We start from the raw sequence: 21,285 nt of genomic DNA on the forward strand, positions 1-21,285 counted from the left end.
TGCACCAGTTATTTTTCTCAAGATGCCCATAAGCCTGTGGCCACATTCTTCAGGCCACTGCCTGCTACCCGCAAAGCTGACTAGTTCAAGAGAGGTAAATGGGGTTGGATTTGGGATTGAAGTGGGAAAAGTAAATCAAATTCAAGGTTTCCCCTGACCCCAGAATTCTGAATTTTAATACTCCATTTGTAGTTTCAGTTAGCAGTAATTGTGCCTCGCATAAACCTCACTGGCTACGATACTGCCACTGCACAGAACTATTTGTAGTTTCAGATGGCATGTCACCCCTCTGTGTTATTCATTGTGTGTTCAATGACATTAAAGAGGAGACTTTTATTTCGGAACCTTATCTTTGACTATCATGGTTTTTCCTATCCCTACATATGCATAACCTCTTGGACCACACTACAGTTTTTAGGAAGCGTCCTTGTAAAAATGCAGTTTGAACAAATAAACTTCTCAGAGAGTTTGTTGGTTTCGATAAGTAAAACTCTTCTGAGAGAGTTTATTTGTCTATATGCAAATTTCATTGAACAAAATATGATTGATCTGAAAATCTTTCACGAGACAGAAGCCAGTTAAAGTAGGACAGAGACCAAAAATAAGAGGGATGGCCAGCGGGAAGAAACAGGAGCCAAGAATCAGCTATGAGTTGTCAGTGGTTCTTAGAAATAGACATGAAGATAACATGGAAACTGAAAGCCACATATAATCAGAAAACCTTATTCTGGCCAGTAGTTCCAATTTTTTTCTTAAGTCCTCTACTTGAGTTGCTGACAGGTAGTATTAGAAGAGATTAAACGTTAAAGATACCCATTCTGTTCCAAAAATTTAAAAGAAGGAAGCATTCAGTGCAATCTGAATAGATGAGAGAAAATGTTATATCCTATAGTCACAGGTTGTAAAGTTAGTGCAAATATATGTATATTTATGTTTAAACAATCATTTGCCTTAAATATTTGAGATTTGAATTATGCACACATGCTCTCTGTGTTACATTGCTTGATATTCAGTTTGTCCTAATCAGCCTCAGGCAAAGAAAATTTGAATTATACATGTGTAAACTTTGCATTGAATGGTAATTAGTCTGTGCTGCTCGGTGGTATTTAATATTGAGGTTAATGGTTAATTGAAAAATTTAAAAAGCCAGTGACAGGACCCCCATATATATATTATATATATATATATCAAAAATACATTATATATTTATAATTTTTATATATTTACATATAATGTATAAAAATATCAGATAGGCTGAAAATCAGTGAAAGCTTTTAATCTGTGTCAGTGACAGTTTAATGCCTGGCTGTGTATCTGAGCCACTGTTTTACATTTATTACATGTACAAACATGGAGACTGGTGATAAGACCCCCATATATATATATATATATATATATATATATATGATATATATAAATATCAGATAGATAGACTGTGCTGCTCGGTGGTACTTAATATTGAGGTTAATGGTTAATTGAAAAATTTAAAAAGCCAGTGACAGGACCCCCATATATATATTATATATATATATATCAAAAATACATTATATATTTATAATTTTTATATATTTACATATAATGTATAAAAATATCAGATAGGCTGAAAATCAGTGAAAGCTTTTATTCTGTGTCAGTGACAATTTAATATCTGGCTGTGTATCTGAGCTACTGTTTTACATTTATTACATGTACAAACATGGAGACTGGTGACAATATATTTGAACTTTGACATTTGTCATGGGCCCAGGCCAAAGAAACTGCTGCCTTAAAAACTGCTCTCTCTCCTTTTATTTTTTACATTTTATTTAAGACATTATTATGGAATGTATTTGTCCTCATAACTTTTGTTCTCTTAGCTTAAAGATTCTTGAGGTGGTAATTACAAAAAAGGAAAGAACAAGATGTCTGGGTCACTTGCTTATACCAAGATTTGTTGAGTGGATAAAAAGGTAACAGTAGACATTCAATACCCGAACCAACATGAGAAGTAAAACATTATAAAAAGATGTATTTCTAGAGTTTTGTACCTAGCATTATATGCATGTAATTAAAAAAGGAACTTAACTTTTTATGACACAAGAAGCTGCGTCAGATACTAATGTGTACCGTAAATTTAAGAATTCCAGTTTGTTCTAAAGAAGGATTTTAAAAATACATCATGGAAGGACCTATACAGAAATTTTATTTTCCTTCCTGGTACTAGAATATTGCTGTTTTTTAACACTTAACATTAGAGATATGTTGGTAGGTTAAAAATTGTATGCTTTTAAAGCTTATTTACAAAATATGTGTATAGTACTTCATATAGGTTGAATATTAAACAGCGATACTTGAGTGTTCTAGAGCCGTCATTAGAATACTGACTGCAAATTTTCAAAATTCAGTGGGTCAACAAGCCAGTTGAAAAAAACTCAAGGATATTAGATTTCAAAATGTTCTTCCTTAATTTAATTTGTCCATTATACTTTATTTTAATTATTCATAGTATTGCTTAACATGACAGGAAATGTCTTGTAATAGAATTTATAAAATAATGAAGTTTTAGTAATATGAATCCTATCTTTAGAATTTTCCTTTTAAATCTCAGATTATGATGTTTTCTAAGGAATTATCTAATTTGATGCATAAAAACAAGTCTTTGCTTAGTAACTTCATCCATTTTAGAATTTTGAAACCACTCCAGGAAATAAATGGAATAATTTTGTTATGTGTCATTTTGTTGTTGAGCAAGTAAGCCAAAAAATGTATTAAGAAACCAAAAAATATATTTCTACTAATATAGAACAATAAGTTTTCATTTGGATATTATTTTGTGATGCTTATACATGTACCTATGTATATATTTTTCATTGTTTTGTTTTTGCGTAGACCCAATAAGTAGATTGTTCATTTTAGTGAAAAGCATAGCCCCTGCTTGCTTACTGTCCTGTGTCATGCTAGATATTTAAGGAACATAGGATTGGTTTACATATCATTGGGCTTAAGTGGGTGAGTTAGAGGTGAAAGATAATAAGCAAGCCTGAAGATGCAAATTCTAGTTGAAAATTTGGACATTTATTTGTCTTTGGTTCCATTAGGAGGTGGAAGTAAGCAAGAAAGAGCTCTTCTTTTAGTATTGATGTGGATTTTTGCATGTCCAGGATCTACTCTGTTTCTTATTCTTACTATTAATGGTAGAGGTTCACAAATATGGTAAGTATGGACTTAGATTTTGTTTCTAAACAGAAAGATTATATATAGGTTATATATTCTGATGTGTTTATATGAGTGGAAAACTTGATCACATTTAAAATGAAATAGGCAGCTATTACCTCTTTTCTCATGATCATAACACAGTAATTGCTAAAGACTTTCTAGTCCATTTGATGGTTAGGTGAAATCTTTGTTCTATTAACTTCCTTTTATCTTTTTCCTAGTGGGTGAGAGATATAGTTCTTAATTGATGAAATTTTGTACAGCATAAAAATAATTGCTTTTTATCTCAAATTCAGAATTCCTTTATTTCTTTTGGGGGGTTTTATGATTCCTTATATTGCAAAGCCATTTGAAATTTAATGTAATCTGACCTTACTGTGTGAAGCTGGGCTATTTTTCTGCCTCCTTCTCAATCTTGTTCTATAGCTGGGTGTTGTTCCCCAAATACAATCTGTGCTTTGCTCCCTGTTGTTTTAGTTTATTCTGGTCCTTGGTCTCTTTAAGTACTTTTCCATTCTTTTCATTCTAGTAATTACCTGTTTATCCTCCAGGACCTAATTCAGATGTTACTTCTTTATGAATTTTTGAACTATTCTTCGCCCTATGCTCCCAACAGAATTAAATAGTTCCCTTCTTTTGGTTGTCAACAACTATCAACCTTAGATACGTCATAGTTATTAAGAGTGGGGGCCATGTCTTATTCATCCTTGTATCTTCTTGGACAAGCAGCAGTTAACATTTGTTGAATCGAAATGTTTTAAAACTCCATGCTTCAAACGATTAAGAAAACAGCTTTCCTCATTACATTCTTTGATAATAACCTACTGTCACTATGTTTCTCGCATACACTATTCTCACCTGTTATATTGTGGTTTTTGGTTTATATTAAAATGTTTTTGGTATTTTAATGATAGCTTGAGAGCAATAAAAGAAGGATCATTTTATGTAGATCTCTTTTGACTCTTCATTGCTATTTAGTTTTGAGAGTTTCATTTTCTTCTCCCTTTTTTGCAGGACCCTAATAGGAGTATTCATACCAGCAGCAGCAGCAGCAGCAGCAGCAGCAGTAGCAGCAGCAGCAGCAGCAGCAGCAGCAGTAGCAGCAGTAGCAGCAGCAGCAGCAGCAGCAGCAGCAGCAGCAGCAGTAGCAGCAGCAGCAGCAGTAGTAGTACCAGTTTTTCAAAGCCTCACAAATTAATGAAGGAGCACAAGGAAAAACCTTCTAAAGACTCCAGAGAACATAAAAGTGCCTTCAAAGAACCTTCCAGGGATCACAACAAATCTTCCAAAGAATCCTCTAAGAAACCCAAAGAAAATAAACCACTGAAAGAAGAGAAAATAGTTCCTAAGATGGCCTTCAAGGAACCTAAACCCATGTCAAAAGAGCCAAAACCAGACAGTAATTTACTCACCATCACCAGTGGACAAGATAAGAAGGCTCCTAGTAAAAGGCCACCCATTTCAGATTCTGAAGAACTCTCAGCCAAAAAAAGGAAAAAGAGTAGCTCAGAGGCTTTATTTAAAAGTTTTTCTAGCGCACCACCACTGATACTCACTTGTTCTGCTGATAAAAAACAGATAAAAGATAAATCTCATGTCAAGATGGGAAAGGTCAAAATTGAAAGTGAGACATCAGAGAAGAAGAAATCAACATTACCGCCATTTGATGATATTGTGGATCCCAATGATTCAGATGTGGAGGAGAATATATCCTCTAAATCTGATGTGAGTAGTTCTTATTGGCTTTCTTCCTTTCCCTTATTTTCAGATTTTATTTCAGATAGCTTTGTAATAAAGAATGGGGGAAGAAAATGAATGCTGAACCATAAAGTGGTAGGACAGGGGTAGATCTGGCCTAGAAATGCATTTCCTTAATTAATGAGAAGGAGGAAATGAAGTCATTAAGAAATCTGCAGATTTTTAGGCTGTTACTTAAGTTGTTAAAGGAAAGATATTTCCATAGCATAATAATGGGTCATTTGAATAGCAGCAGAAAATTTCGGTGCTCATCAAAGCTTGGTATCTGTGCTTTCCAATGAGTGATGACTTAGGAAAATGAGAAGAATATAATAAGACTTGAATACAAGGGAAAATAAATTTAAAAGAGAAACTTAGAAAATATTAGGGCTATAATATTGGTGTTTTGATCATTGGAATGAAGTGACATGTTTATGTTGATAGAAGGCTGGTGAAAGTATTTTTTTAACCAGTTTTATTGAGGCAAAATGATGTAACAATATACTACACATATTTAAAATGTATAATTTGATAAATTTTAACATTTGTGTATACCTGTAAAACCTGGCAGTAGTATTTTGAAAAGAGAATATTTAATTTTTTTCTTCATTGTTTAGCCACTGATTTGGAAGGGGTGGGGTATGTGATCTTCACTACAAGTTTTTGCTGATGAGTAGGATTATCCTTTGTGGAGGACTAAGAGAGCATCTGACCATCTAATACCCCTAAAAGGTGTTTTTTGATATTGGGGTTTAAACTTATAATTACAGATTTTCAGCAGTGGAAGGGATTTTCCGATTATCTATTTTAACCTCTGTAATAAACCTTACGCTTCTAGTGACAGGGTTGTTACTAATTCAAAAGTATTTGATAATGTTTTTGAAGAATAAACATTACTTTGAAGTTATCTCCTTACTTTCGTATTTTTTCTAATTTTGGCCTTTTTTCAGTTACTTATTAGTAATGATCAGTCCCAATAATCTCCTTACATTGGCTTGACCGTATTTCCAGGCAGTGGTCAAGGAAGCTATCTGGCTAAAAAATTACTGGCAATCTTAGAATACTTTTCTTTCTGTCCCTTGGGCTGCCCACAGATGTCTCTAGTTTAAATGCTGGCAAAGGCTAGAAGGCTGTAGTAGCAGATTTGCTGTCCCGGGTTTGCACTGTTCTGGGTAGAAAGCCAGTCAGGGTCAGGACGTGGTGCTGACACTGATCCCCAGTGGTCCACAGACCTCCCTACTCTCTATAGCTAATCTCAAAATTTTAGTAGAAGATCAGATTAGGACAGTAGCATATAAAATGCTGGACGCTGGGAAAATTTGTTCCAGTATTTGGTAAAGGCTTTATAGTCATAGTTTGTGAAATGGAGATGAGAGTTGAGTATGTTCGTTCCAATATCTCAATTACTTATTTTTCCTTCTTTGCTTCTTACCTTTCCTCTTAATTCGAAACTTATTCTTAATGCAGAAGTTACTTGGACCTTTTTTTGTGTGTTTGACTTTTGTCTCGAATCACCCTGAAATGCTTTTGGGTTGTGATTAATTAGTCTATCAAAATTGTCACATTTAGCAGCTTTGTCTTTTTATATTCTGACACTTTGCAATTCTTCTAGTATAGAGGTTTTCAAATCATGGGTTGTGATTCACTGGTGAGCTATGAAATAAATTAACATATTGCTAGCATTAAATAAATCAGAAAACATTATAATTAGTATGGGCAAGTAATGGCTTACGAAAATTTTATTTCAGAGAAGGTGTGTGTGTTTCTTATAGTGGTCAAAATTTTAAAAGGCACCTTTTTAGAATGTTTACCGATTTATGAGAAGACCAAATGGCGTTCATAAGGCACCATTGAAAGCTCTTTCTACATGAAACTGTCACAGATGGTCTTTCTCTTTAGGTAACTTTGTTTATTCTCCTTTTGTCTGCCTCTTGCTCCCTCCCATTTGTATATGATTTGTAAAGTATGTCTTTCTTTTAATAAAATTCTTGTTCAATTTGATGTGTTTATTCAAAGGTATACCTTGAAAAGTCTTCTGGAATGAAGAGATAATTGGAAAACTTTACAGTAGGTAGTAAATTTTCAAAATGGTATATGACATATTAGAGCCACAAATCCAGTGATTACAACAATACTTTTTGTAATGTACTCTGCATAGCATTGCAGAGAAAGCCTATAAAGACTTTCAGGTATTATTTGTGTATAAAACCCAACAACCGTACTTTGCTTATTAGTCTTCTGGTACTAGTAATGCTTTTATTGTTGTTGCTATTGGTTCAATACTTGAAAAGTAGGTAGCATAACAAAAGAGAATTAACAAAAGTGGTGTCATGTAAACCATGAACCCAAAGACCTTTCTATGAGCAAAGGAAGGTAAGAGAGAATTGAAATTCCATTTATCCAGTAGAAAAGATAGCCTTTGTTTGGACTGTCCTCCTACCTGGCATCCCTCCTGCCAGCAAGACAAAAGGAACAGGGGACACTTGTAATGGAGAGCACTAAGCTATGGACTGCTATGGACTGCTGGTGCTCTCCATTACAAGTATCCCCTGTAACCTTGGCCAGTAATTGACTTGGTAGCTTGGGGCAGGTCCAGCTTCAGGGGGACTGTGCACATTGTCCTGGTTGTGTGTCTGCCTCTGAGTAAGTGTGATTAGATGAGCTGATCTCTCTAAGGTCCTTTCCAGCTTTATTATTTGAATATGAGCCAGATTTGTATTCATTTGTGGGACATGGGGTGGTGGGTGATTTTAGATATAATGGGCAGAGATCTTGGACTTTGGAAACAGAAAAAAGACACAATTAAATCAGAAGAGTTTGAAGAATGAGGAAGGCTGGAGTGAATGATTATTTGTCTAGTATGTCTATAAAGAAAACATCTTGCCTCAGTATAGGTCTTATTGTTAAAAAGATGAACATTTTAAAGAACCTTTTCTAGAATCAAATTTGACTCCGGTTTTATATAAAAATGTCAGTAGTATTAAGACGGGTTAGGAAGCTTAGATTATTAATTGATACGGTTCTTTTTGGTAAGATTTTTGTATACTTCGTATGTGAGAAGAGAGAAAGAAGTTGGACATCCATGGTTTGTATGTCTGGCTGGTGTTTGAGGGCTCGATCACTTATTTGTTGATAAGTGAAAGGTAGGTAGATAGGTAATTAGAATTCTGCCATCTGTTGTCAGACAGGCTGTTTTAAATTTCATTGTCACCAGTGATCTTGGGCAAATAATTTAACTTTCTCTGTTTCTTAGTTTCCTCTTTTGTAAAATGGAGATCATAATAGTATCTTCTTTGTAGGATTATAATGAAAATTTGATAAATCAATCTGGGTGAAACAGTTAACACACTAGTCAAAAAAATGTTAGTTACCTATTGCTATGTATGACTTGACTTCTGGGAACCTATATAACCTGTAGCTTTGAAAGAGATTTTTTGATATTCAAAAATACTGCAGAACTCTGGTGTCCTTTTCCAAGGGTGTGGGTTTATATGCTGGAATACTTGGTACTCTAAGCCACTTTGTTTTGAATTTTGTCTTTTGTCACTTTGCTCTGGATTTTGTCATCACAGGATATATAGTCTTGATGTTGATACGTTTCTGTTCCATGATCAGTGTAAAAGTACAAGATAAAAAGGCTAAGTTTTAAGCTGAAAGATAAGCCAAAGTTTCTCAGATCTTTCAGCTTTTTAATTAAATGAGATAAAGAAGAAGAACATACCATGTACTGCATTGGGTAGACACTTGGTAGGTTTTTGTTTTTTCATTTTTGTTTTTTGCTGTTACTGTTAAAATATCCTAAGAAATGATTGGTCTTTGAGTTACTGTTAATATAACTGAAAGAATAATTTTTAAATACATTTTGTGATTATTATGTTTCTCATAAAGAGATCTAATACTGTCACATGAAAGTTTGTCAATAATTTTCCCCTACAGAAGAATTTGGTAGGGGCTCGGATAAGGTGGAGAGGCAGAAGGACTGTATTGTAGTGGGTAAGCATTTAACAAATACAGAAAGCATGATAGGGGAATGTTTTTGTTAAGAATATTTTATATTCAAGAACTGAGGCCATTCGCTTTACAGTACAGTGGTTCTTGGTTTAGGAGTTCATCTCTTTGGGGTAGATAATGTTCCACTGTACTTACTGTTTAGTAGGTAAGTGGTGACTGACACTGACAGTTGCAAAGGGAGTGTATCAGTGTCAAGTAAAGGTTTATAACTGTGTTTTTTATTAACCTGCTTAAACTTTAGTTGATAATAGGGAAAACAACAACTGTCTTTCACTTCTTCTGTAATTCCTCTGTTTTTTGTTTTTTGTATAATCTTGCTCCTGAAGAGAAGTGTATAGAGTTGATCCTGTCTTGTGATATGAAGAAGTTTGATATTCACAGCAGAGGAGGAAAAAAACAGTAAATGAAAATTGAAGTAACCGCATATGATCACATTCAGTTATGGTAGTAATTTTCTTATCGTTGCCTTCCTCTTTCTTCCCTTACTTTGAGGATTTAATCATAATTTTAAAGTGAAGGAGTAAAAAGTTTTAATGATCTTTCCCTGAAAATGAACAAATTACATTTGGTAAAATGTTACATCCTTCAGCCTGCAGTGTGAGAAGAAAGTCATGTCTTTTGATAGTTTGATCTTACCAAGGGGTTTTCTGGGAGAAAACCTTCTTGAAGGAGAAAAACAAAATCTCATCAGATGGCAGCATTTTTCCCAAGGATGGATGGTGATTCCGATAAAGGATAAATGCTTTAAACCACCTTACCAGAAATTTCTTTCAAAAAGAAAAAAAGGAAGAAGGAAAAAAAAAAAAACTTCCCTTCTTTTGTTGTTTCTCATTTCCTCCCGCCCCACCCTGTTCATTGCCCTGCTTAAACTGTCTGGATCTGGTAGTAAATGTCCTGCTGTTGAAGCATTGGCCTTAGGTTTTTATGTAATGGAAGGTTGTTGCAGTCAGAGAAGAAGGTCTTTATTGTGTTTTCAAAGTGGCTTTTTAATGACTTGTAATTCCAGCACATGCAAGAGCTGTAAAGTCTGTAAGTATGGTGAGGGAGCAGCTGGAGAGGCCATTCATTAAAGGGCTGCCCCAACTCTCCAGGGGGCAGGTTCTCATTGGAGGCTCCTGTTTTCTGTGTTTTATAACTGGAGGTAAAAATACCTGAAGGGTTACAGTTCTTCCTCTGGTAAATTCTGCTCAATGTGGAACATTAATTAAAATTACCGAACAAAAGTTAACTTTGTTGGGTGCATGGAGATATTTCACCTGTCCCTATTTTCTAACACTTTTTTTTTTTTTTTTGTCTGTATTGGGTGTGAACACACTGAGGAGGAGGCAGCCTCGCCAACCAGCTGTTCATTTATTCATCCATATTCCTGGTTTATTTGAAAAAAGCAGTTAAAAAGGAGATTATAAAAAAAACCAGTTAGAGGCCTTTTTGTTTCCTTGTTTCAGTACATACTAGGCCCAGTGTGGTATCTCAGTTCTTAAATTAAGTAATTCCTTAGAAGCCCTTGGATAGCAGACAGTTGTGAATACACAGGGGCTCTATCTTTGCAGAGCTGGTTGTCATCAGCAATTGGCAAAACTCAGCATTTCCACTCACATGTATTGAGCCAGAATCTCTCTTCCAATAAATTCGGTGAGCTTTCTTGAAGAGAGCTGCATCACCTATTCAATGCATTATTGTTTCTTGCTTTATGACCTATGCATTTGATGGAATTATCCCATTTGTCATTTTTAGACATAAAGCCAACAATGGGACTCAACATGGCCTTTGCAAGACTAGCTTTACCATACCACAGAGATGCCTTATAGCCATAGCTAAACTTGAGTGTTTAGCCTGTGTTAGTCACCCTTCTATGTACTTAACATGATTTCACTCACTCACCCTTCAAGACAGCTCTGTAAAATAGGTATTATTATTATTATTATTATTATTGCCATTTTATAGATGAGGAAGCTGAGGCTCCAAGACGAAGAATCTTCCCCAAGGTTGCCATCTTTAAAAGTGATGGAGCTAGGATTTGAACCCACTTGGTAGGTAGCGTACCTACCTAAGAGGAGGTTGGTGATAAAACAAATCTTATTCTTCCTTGGATTCTTACTAAAATTGTATAGGTGTGCTTCATGAAGTTGGCAGTGCTGCTGGGAAAGCCTTCAATATCTCATATTGTCCCCCATATGAATCCTGTTTCTTTGACCTATTGGTTTGGGCTTTACCAGTGGCCTTCAGGAGGTGACAGGTTGTCCTCATAGGTGGATTTGGCATGCACAGCCAGGATTGAGGGAAGAGCTATGAAACATCCAGGAGCCTCTAGCTTCTTATACGTCCCCCTTAAAATAAAACTGACTCTCTTGGGTCTAGATTGCACCTTATTATACTATATCAGGATTATTTTTCTGCCTCCAGAGTTTTTCCCATGTGCTTTTGCAAGAGAATTTATGTTTCACAGAGCTGAGCTGCAATATCAACCTTTCCCAGAAGATGCCACCAAATAACAAATGGTGTCCTCCAGTTTGGAGACTCCTTTCTGAATTTTCTAGTTAAATTTTGTAAATTCATGTTATAACCTCTCTAAGTTATTAAAAATGTAGGCTGTGCTTTCTTTGAATTAGGAGACAAGATAATGCAGTGGTAGGAGTAGAGGGTTGTTTTCTTTTAGTGTCTATGTAATTATTTAACCAAGTTTGAGAAATTGTTCTCAGTGGGTTATAATTTATGACTGTAAACTTTGCAAGCAGTGTCAAGGTCCACAAAGAAAAATCACCCCAAGCGGCTTCCTTAGGTCACCAAAGGTGATTGTGCAGTGATCTATTTCCAGATAAAGTCAAAGATCCTTCTATTAAGCAGGATAAAACGGAGAAGCATTTACTAAAATGTTTGAATACAACACTTTTTATCTTTGAATTCTGAAAATATAGAGGTTAGGGATGTGGGAGTACAGGGATAGGAAGAAATATTCAGAATCTGTGACACAGAAAAGGTAATTTTCTTGCCTTTCATGGTCATAGAAGGAAAATACATATATGTGGGCCTCAGATATTACTTTAAATAAGTAGAGAAAGAAATAAATTACTAGAGTGCCCCTGGTTTGAGACCTCAGTGCTTAGAATCATAGTACTGGTTTTTAAAAAATAAATTGCTGACTTTTGCTTTATTATGTGACCCTCCTATGTTTTTTAAGTATGATAAACCATCATGTCACTTTAAGTTACTAAAAACACTTTCTTCTAGATGTGTTTAATGGATTGTAATATTCTTTGATTAATGATGTTCAGTAAAACTTAAAAATATGTATGCGGTAGGTACTTCCTATGTACAGGCACTGCATTAGGTGGTGCAGATAGTACAAAGTTAGAATTTAAGCTGGCCTTTGAAGGAAAGAGGCATGAATTAGTAGAGATGAGGGTGTGGGGTCAGTGGGAGAAGACTTTCTATTTGTTTTTGAGACAGGGTCTCACTATATGGCCCAGACTGGTCTCAAGCTCCTGGACTTTAGTGATCCTTCTGCCTCAGCCTCCCAGGTAGCTGCTGGGGCTACAGGAGAAGGCTTTTTTTCTTTTTCTTTATTTCTTTTTTTTTCTTTTTTTTTTTTTTTTAGGTGGAGTCTCGCTCTGTTCTCCAGGCTGGATTGCAGTGGTGCAATCTCGGCTCACTGCAGTCTCTGCCTCCTGGGTTCAAGCAATTCTCCAGCCTCAGCCTCCTGAGTAGCTGGAACCACAGGTGTGCACCGCCATGCCCTGCTAATTTTTGTATTTTTAATAGAGACAGGGTTTCACCATGTTGGCCAGGCTGGTCTCAAACTCCTGACATCAGGGATCCACCCTCCTCGGCCTCCCAACGTGCTGGGATTACAGACATGAGCCACCACACCTGGCCAGAAGGCATTCTTGATAAGAGGAAACAACTTGGAAAAAAAAAATTGATGACAAATTGTGTAAATAGTTTGTGTTGTCCTCTCTGAGAATGAAGAAGAATCTCATAAATAAAATCCTGCAGTTAATTTATCAAACGAGTTTATTGGGAACGAAAGAAGCCTTATTGAACTCTCCTCCCTCCATGGTAGATATGTGCAGGACTCTTTTATTTTATATATTCTTAATCTATACACTAGGTAAGATAGCTTTTGTTCTCATCTTACAGGTGTGGAAGTGACAGAGCAAGAATACGAATCCAGGTCTGAAAAATGTCAAAATTCATGCTTCTTGTATTGTACCACTGATTAAAGCTTGTTCAGAGGGAAGTCATGTCGAATTAAAACCACTGTAATATTGACTAAACGTTTTTGAGAACATAAAATTTAGTAGTGTTAACTTTCCCATCATCTGACATCCTCTGACCATCTGGTAGTGGTGTCACATTCCAGTGAAATGGGAAGACTAAGAAATAAAATGTAGCCACAGTACTTGGAAACTTGGGTGTGAGTAATGGATGCAGAGGAGACTCTGGCATGATTTCTAAAATGCTGATTGAGTCTTGCTTTATATAACCTAATGTCATTTTCCGAGAAGCAGAATTGCAGAAAGTACTGAAAAGCTGTGGTACCTTAGACTCTGTCTAAGGGAACTTTTCCGTAATGTAGTATCTTATTAGGTTGTTTCATATATCTCATTTCTAGGGCCAAGGACATGGCCAGTGTTACTATGAGGGGTCCCACCTATTGTATTGATATTATATTGTGTTTTCTAAAGGTTGCATTCATGCATCTCCAAGTAGATTATGTCAGAAAAAACATTATAATAAAAGAAATAAAGGTCGCACTCATGAAGGATCTGAGGAAGGAAGGTAGGGCTTCTGTGTCCTGGAACATAGCCATACCTGGCCAGTCAGTTATCTTTGTGGGCTCAGTAGGAGTGGTCCAGGAAGTATAGCACAAGAGTCTACACTTGGAATAAAAAGACTAGACAGGCTGGGCACAGTGGCTGACGCGTATAATCCCAGTGCTTTGGGAGGCCATGGTAGGAGGATTGCTTGAAGCCAGGAGTTCAAGACCAGCCTGGGCAACAAGGCGAGACCATATCTCCACAAAAAAAATTTAAAAATTAGCTGGGTGTGGTGGTGCATGCCTGTGCTCCTAGCCACTCGAGACTGAGGCAGAAGGATTGCTTGAACTCAGGAGTTTTAGGCTGCAGTGAGCTATGATCACATCACTGCACTCCAGCATAGGCAGCAGAGTGAGACCGTTTCAAAAACAAAAACTAAAACTAAACAGGTTTAGCTTAATAGTAGAGAACTATAAAATGTGGATTTAATAATCAAGAATGCTCACCTTATTATAGATGCAAATTGCCATTCAAGTATTAGTTCAAGCAAAATATTAATGATGTCATAGATGAAGACAGCTATTGTTTGGTAATTTTATAAACTGCATTCTGTGAAGACCTGATGTTGGCAGGGGTTCTTGTAAAGATTGGGAGGCAAAGCTGCAGTCTAGGAACCTAGTGATTTATAATACATGCCCACAGAATGTGTTTTTATTCCTTCATATATTTCTAAAACATCGTTTCCTATTTGGCCTAACCCTTCATTTTATTGGGAATAAAAGCAGAGTCTTTCTCAAAGTCCACCCTAGTATCTGACTGGATGCGGTGGCTCACACCTATAATCCCAGCACTTTGGGAGGCTAAGGTGAGTGGATAGCTTGAGTCTAGGAGTTCAAGACCAGTCTGGGCAACATGGAGAAACCTCATCTCTACAAAAAAATACAAAAATTAGCCGGGTGTGGTGGTTCATACCTGTAGTCCTGGCTACTTGGGAGGCTGAGGTGGGAGAATTGTCTGAGCCCAGGAAGTTGAGGCTGCAGTGAGCCATGATTGTGCTACTATACTCCAGCCTGGTCAATGTGAGTGAGATACTGTTTCTTAAAAACAATAAAAAAGTTTAGTATCTGATAAATTCTACTCAAGATAACCTAATGCATTTTTAGTAATATAAAGTATTCACTCTATTTTCAAGTGTCCTTCTAGTTCACATTATTTTGCAGCATTATTTTAATTTAAAGTGAGCCTCAGACTTGTTGATCTTGTGGTGGGTTATTTTAAAGTGCTAGGTTGTCTGATGATCTTAGTTAAGAATCAGACAGGGCTAGCACATTTACTGTTGTTTACCAAGCCTGCTGTCATTGTCCACCAGCTTTCAGAGACTTGTAGCAAGTCACTTCCTCCCCTTTAAAGATAAGTCATGCAGAGTCCTCTGTGTTTTGTATAATAAACCAATGAGCCTCATAGTTTGCCTCCTCCACAAAAAACAAGATTTGAAGGAGGGAAGTTGTGTGTTATATGCCACCCATCTCTTTATCTTCATTGGGCCTGTAGATACATTAACAGCTCTGTGGTCTCTCTTCTCTATTTAGAAAACCTCTCAAGGCATAGGTACTCTTTTTGAAGGTTTAAGAACAAGTTTAGAAATCACATACAGTTTCATACAGCATTTATTTCATGATTTAGATAATCATAGAGTTTTTAGAACAAGGAACTTCAGAAATCTCATTCAACAACTTGAATTTTGCAGAAGAGAACTGAAAGCCAAGTTTAATAACTTGCTCAAGATCCTAGGGGTCTCATTGTTTTTTTTTAAAAAAAAGGGGGCCCTAGGATGCAGGCCCCCAATTGGCATGCCATTATAGATCATTTCCAATTTGCAGTGGTTCGCACATCCATCACTCACTTTCCCAAACTCTCCTCCTCTAGAACATTTTAAAGTGGTTCCTAGTGAGTTGTTACCATCTAAAAACTAGCCCTTACACACTTATTTAAGCCTGTCAAGCATATGACCAATGTGACCTCTTGGTCCTGCATCTCAGCCTGTGCCCCTATGTTGAATGAATGAACCTCATATTTCATATCCCCAGCGGAATTCCACCTGCAGTGCTTCACGTCTTATCTAAAAAGGGGTAGGGTGTAAGTCCCAAAGGGTGTTATGGAAGTTAATTGGTGAGAAATTTGATAGACTTTGTGTCCTGGTCATCCTTTATTGTCTCTGGGGTATTGCCTACCAGAATAATCATGACTTGATGTATTTAAGGGGGAAGAAAAATCACTAGGCAAAACAGAAAATGACACATTTAGGTATCTGGCAAATCAAATGTCTTAGTATTGTTTCATAATAAAAACATGGAAAGAGGTTTTAAAAACTCCAGTGTAAATGAAGCCTTTACTTGGACAAACTGCTGTTCTCAGCAGACGAAACCCAAATCCTCCTCTCTTCCACCCTCTAGGTTCTTCAGTATCTGACTCTGTCCTGGATGGTTCTCCTTAGTCTATCTACAAATATAACGAGTCATCCTTCAGAGCAAACATACCTCCCTATAACTTTCCAGTGAACTCTGGTGCTTTTTAGATTATGGTGCCTTCATTTCCTTTCTTTCTCTGATGGACATCTCAAAAGCTCCCTTATTCCTCAACCCATTGTGGTCTAGTTTTTGCTCTTGAAACTGTACTTAAAACTACCACTGGAAAAGTTCACTAGTGCCTTCCAGATCCTAATGTAGAAACCATCTCCTAAGCATTGACTTTGACCTTACTGGCACTTTTGACTGACTTTTTGCTTGATTCCTTGACTCTATCATACCTACCTTAATCTCACTCTGTGTGAGTCTTCTTTACCTCCTGACCTTCCTCTACCACCATTAAGTTAGCCATTCTGAGTTTCTCCTTTTCTATTATGTAGTTGGTCCCTAGACAATCACCTGTTACCAATATATTTTTTATATCTTCTTCAACACCAACTATTCTCAAAAGCTACCAACTGGACAATTCTGATCAATAGGTACTGGAAATAGAACAGATACCCAGGTACAACATATTCTAAAATATCTCTTGCAGACACTGCTAGTTATCTATTTAATATCCATTATCCTCTTCTCCTAACTAACATAATTTTCATTTTATTAGAGCGGTAATATGCCTAACAAAAAAATTTCCCCAGCTTTCCTTGCAGTTAGACACTATTCTGTGACTGAATCTGGCTAATGAGATATAAATGGCAGTTACTAGGTAGTAATTACAGGGAAGTTCCTTAAAAAGAAGCTGACTCACCTGGCTTGTACCATTTTTGTCTTTCCTTCTTCTGCTTCTTGCCTGGAACTTGGAAGTGATGGCTGGTGCTGTAGCTGCCACATTGTTAGAAGCATACACAAAGTATGGAGGAACACAAAGGAAGAGACTGGATTCCTGATGCTTGACCTTGTAGAGCTGCCATGCTGATCCTGTCTATCATACCGGGTTTCTCATTTAATGAAAAAAATGATGTTAATTCATATATACATTACTACCAGGTCGGCATACTCCCTAACTGATTTAGCTGCACCCATTATCCCAAAACACCTTCCTGTGTTTTCTAATTAGGTAAATATATATTCTGTCTATTTTTATTAACCTAAATTAGAAATATCAGTTATTATTAAACATATTTTTTCAAAAAATACTTATTGTCTATTATGGGTTATTGGGCACTGGAGATAATACAGTGCTTAAGATAGGAGCAGAGCTTTACCTTCATGTAAGAGGAAATCTATAATTTTAGGTAGTGATTGATGCTATGAAAATTATTTCTTTTCCCTCATATCTTATTTCATTTGGTTATGATTTCTTATCAGGTTTGCTCCAAAAATATCTGTGACTCTCCCTTTTTCTCCTCCTCCTGCTTCTATTCAGCACTTGGTTTGGATTCTCATCACATTAACTCAGTTGAGGTTGGAGATTTTGAGTTGTTCTTCCTATCTCCTATCTCTTTCCTTTCTCAGGTTCTTCTCTACAAAACTTTCTAAAATACAAATTCTAGAAGAAAGTATGCAAAAGGATATAAATCAGTTAGTTAAAATGATGGTGTTATGGGTCACTTTCAAAATATTATCTTCACAATTGGCATTTTAATGAAACATTCCATAGTTTCAAAACTATGGACTAAGCACCAAATTCTCTTCAACATGTTTTTTTTTTTTTTCCTTTTTGTAATCCTTCATTATGAAGATTTTCAAGTATACATGAAATACACAAAATAGTAAACCCTTCATGGACCATCACTCAGCTTCAACAATTATTAATGGATGGTCAGTTTTGTTTCATCTGTAGTGCCATCTTCTCCTAGCCTGGTATGATTTTTAATAAGATCCAAGACATATTATTTCACTTATAAGTATTTTAATATGAGTCTTTAAAAGATAAGGACTTTTTAAAAAACAGAACTAAATACCATGATCACATCTAAAGTAATTAGTTAAGTCTTAATATCATCAAATATCTAGCCACTGGACAAATTTCCAATGGAATCAAAATGTCATAAGTTTCTTTTTCTCTACGTTTTGTTTGAATTGAAATCTAAATAAAGTTCACATCTTGCAATTTGTAAAAGTATTACATTTCTTTAATCTATAGGTTCTCCCTTATCTCTCTTTTTTCACATGAAGGTACAAGAGGAGAAAAACTCGGTTGTCATAGAATTTCTGGTTTTGGGTTTTGTTGACAGTATCTTCATGGTGTATTTTCTGTAAGTCAGTAGTCAAAGTTAGAATCATGGTCAGAGTCATGTTAGGTTTTTTTGTTTGTTTTAGTTTTGTTTTTCTGGGCCAGACCATCTCATGGGTAGATTATATTCTTTCATTAGGAGGCCTATAATGTAAGGTTATCTCTTTTTTTATGATGTTAGCAACTACTGATGCTCATTGCTGTAAGTGTTAATTCATTAGGGGTTGTGAAATGCTGACATTTTTGTTCCATCATTGTTCCTTCATTTATCTCCCGGAGTTCATCTATAAAAAGAAACTGCCCCTTATCTACATTTTCCCCCCAAACCAGCAGTAGTTTGTATAGAAAAGTAAAACACGGTGCTTGATTCTTTCCATTTATTTGTTTCAAAAGAATGACTTTGGTTCCCTAGCAGCCTCCAACAGTTTCAAATGCTTCGAATTATTTTTTAAGTATTGCTTTTAAGCCTTCTCCAGTCTGACCTGTTCATCCTTATCTTTCTTTCATCTCCCCTGTATTTTAGTCATCCTAAAATATTAACAATCCATGATTCCTTGACTGTTCCATGCTGTTTTATGTCCCAGTGTATTACCCTTAGTCCTTTATGACCTGGTTGTCTTTCACTTATTCTTTGAAGCTTTTCTAAATAATCTGCCACACCCCAACTAACCCCTCCCTCCTTTGTGCATCTACCATTTATACAGTTTATGTATACTTTGATGATGATTGTTTTTCCCTCATGTTAAAGTGTGTTTCTCCTGACCGGTGGACTATTTTGAGGGTAGACTCTGTCTCTTAATTTTCTAATCTCACAGTTCTTTGCATGGTCCCTGGCACTTAATTGGCACTCAAGAAATACTCAGTTAAATAGTGCTAAGATGTATTAATATATGTGTATGTATTTATAGTTAAGACTTCTCTTAAGTCATTGATGCTTGTCTAGTCGAGGAGTCTTAACTATAAATATGTCTGTGTAATCTGGAGATGGGATTTTTTGTCTGTCCTCTTTATGGAGGTGGAGTAGACAGGTCACATGAGTGAGAGAGCTCCCCGTACAAACAATACAAGTCTTGACCCTCTCAGAGGTACACAGTACAGGGTGTAAGCCACCCTTATGCAAATAAGTTTATATAACAAAATCCTGGGATAAACTGGAGGTCACAGTAAGCAAGTTGCATAAATTGGATTTCACTCTTACCTGCCCTTGCAGCCCCTTGCCTTTGTGTTGGAGTATATAAGCCAGCCAAGGAGTGTGTAGCTCTTGAAAACTGCAACAGAAAGACAAGAGAATTTTTTTTTTTTAGCTTATTTCACCATGAAGGCTATTAAACCACAAAAATAACACAGGGGCGGCAAGGACCACAAACTAATCTTTTATTGAGACAGCAGAGGGATGTCAGAGTCTAAAATCTCGAAACATTTGCTTCTCTATTTTAAAAAAGCAAATAGTTTTCAGAGAAATTTCAATAACAGGATGTTGCAGTGAAAGAAATTTCTGCCTCCCTATTTCCTATAGGGGCTGTGCAGAGGCATGATAACATGAAAGTTATATGGCCACCTTGTTTTTGCTGTCTTTGTGATCATGAAATATGATTATATTCCCTCCAATGTTTACAGTGCTCTTGAAATTATTGGAACGGGTAAAATGCCACTTGTATGCCGTGTAAAAGGGGCTTGCTCCCCCCACCTCCCCCAACCTCTGTTTCCTCAGGTTCCATAATTGTCAAGACAGAATAGCTTTAAATTAATAAGCTTAATTTGGCTGTTAAATATTTATTAAATCATCACATCTGAGTAACTACAACCATATAATTAAATGTTTATTGTAGCCATGTAGTTCATGCCTATAATCCCAACATTTGAGAAGCCGAGGCAGGAGGACTGCTTGAAGCCAGGAGTTTGAGACCAGCCTGGGCAACAAAGGGAGACTCTCTAAAAAAAACTAAAAAGTAAGCTGAGTGTGGTGGCACACACCAGCTGCTTGAGAGGCTGAGGTGAGGGATTACTTGAACCCAGGAGTTCAAGACTGCATGAGCTGTCCTTGTACCACTACACTCCAGCCTGAGTGAGACCCTGTCCAAAAATTTAAAAAATTAAAAATGTTCATTGTATATGCAGAAGAATGAATGAAAAAAATGCAAAATATATAAGTTTCTAACTACAAAGGGCAAGTACTGTGAAAAAGAGTTATATTGAACACTAGCATAGTGAGAGAAACAAGATGTGGAAGATGAAGTTAGTTCCCCTAAAAAATTAGGATCTTAGTTGTGTCTTTGTTGGCACTTGTATTTGGAAATATATATATATTTAATCATATTCATTGGATACACTGTAGCATTTCTAAGAGTGATTTTTAAAAAGCCATTACATCTATGAGACAATAATTATACCCAAATATAGTTTATCACTGTGGGAGGCTGAGATTATTAAGAGAAAAAAAATGAGCCCTAAAGACAGCAGTCATCATTTTAGAAAGAAGATGTTATCACAGCCATCTTCTCTTTTCTTAAGGAAATGTGTAGCCTCAGCACATGTACTTTGAAACCCTATTAAGATATCCTAAAACTTAGGTAAATATAGATTGATGGGTTGCCTCCTGTATTCACTTCTGGAGATCCCCTAAGTTGTAATTTGCATGCTGATGTGTCCTGCAGAGCTGCCCTTCTACCCAGCTTTTATAGGGCCCTACATGTTCTGCAGTCAAAAGAAGCTCAAGTAATGAGCCTGCACTGATAACAGTTATCTCCAATCGCCTGTAAAGCATACTCACTATTGCCAGTTGCTGGTGGGTGCTAGCTTATACTGTGTACTTCTGCTCCCAAAAGTTGAATGTTATACTCACTGAGAACCCAATATAGTTGTTCCCAAAGATGTGTATCAGTTG

General features: G+C 36.3%; 1 protein-coding gene and 1 pseudogene across 7 annotated transcripts in view; one reads left to right on the forward strand and one right to left on the reverse strand.

Annotated features, from left to right (window-relative positions):
* MLLT3 (MLLT3 super elongation complex subunit) overlaps positions 1-21,285 on the forward strand; it is a 284,749-nt gene that overhangs the window by 210,444 nt on the left and 53,020 nt on the right. For 4 of the 7 annotated variants that reach the window (XM_005581643.5, XM_074017380.1, XM_005581644.5 and 1 more), the window contains one exon: positions 4,210-4,920. The exons of 2 other annotated variants lie outside the window; for them this stretch is intronic. In XM_005581643.5, coding sequence (XP_005581700.1) covers positions 4,210-4,920 — 711 coding nt within the window. Of the gene's footprint in view, positions 1-3,082; positions 3,193-4,209; positions 4,921-21,285 lie in introns of those variants that run through there. One more of the 7 variants, XM_074017379.1, reaches the window with a different exon arrangement.
* On the reverse strand, positions 144-259 carry LOC141408726 (U4 spliceosomal RNA; annotated as a pseudogene).

Source organism: Macaca fascicularis, chromosome 15, assembly GCF_037993035.2.
Source record: "Macaca fascicularis isolate 582-1 chromosome 15, T2T-MFA8v1.1".
NCBI lineage: Eukaryota > Metazoa > Chordata > Mammalia > Primates > Cercopithecidae > Macaca > Macaca fascicularis.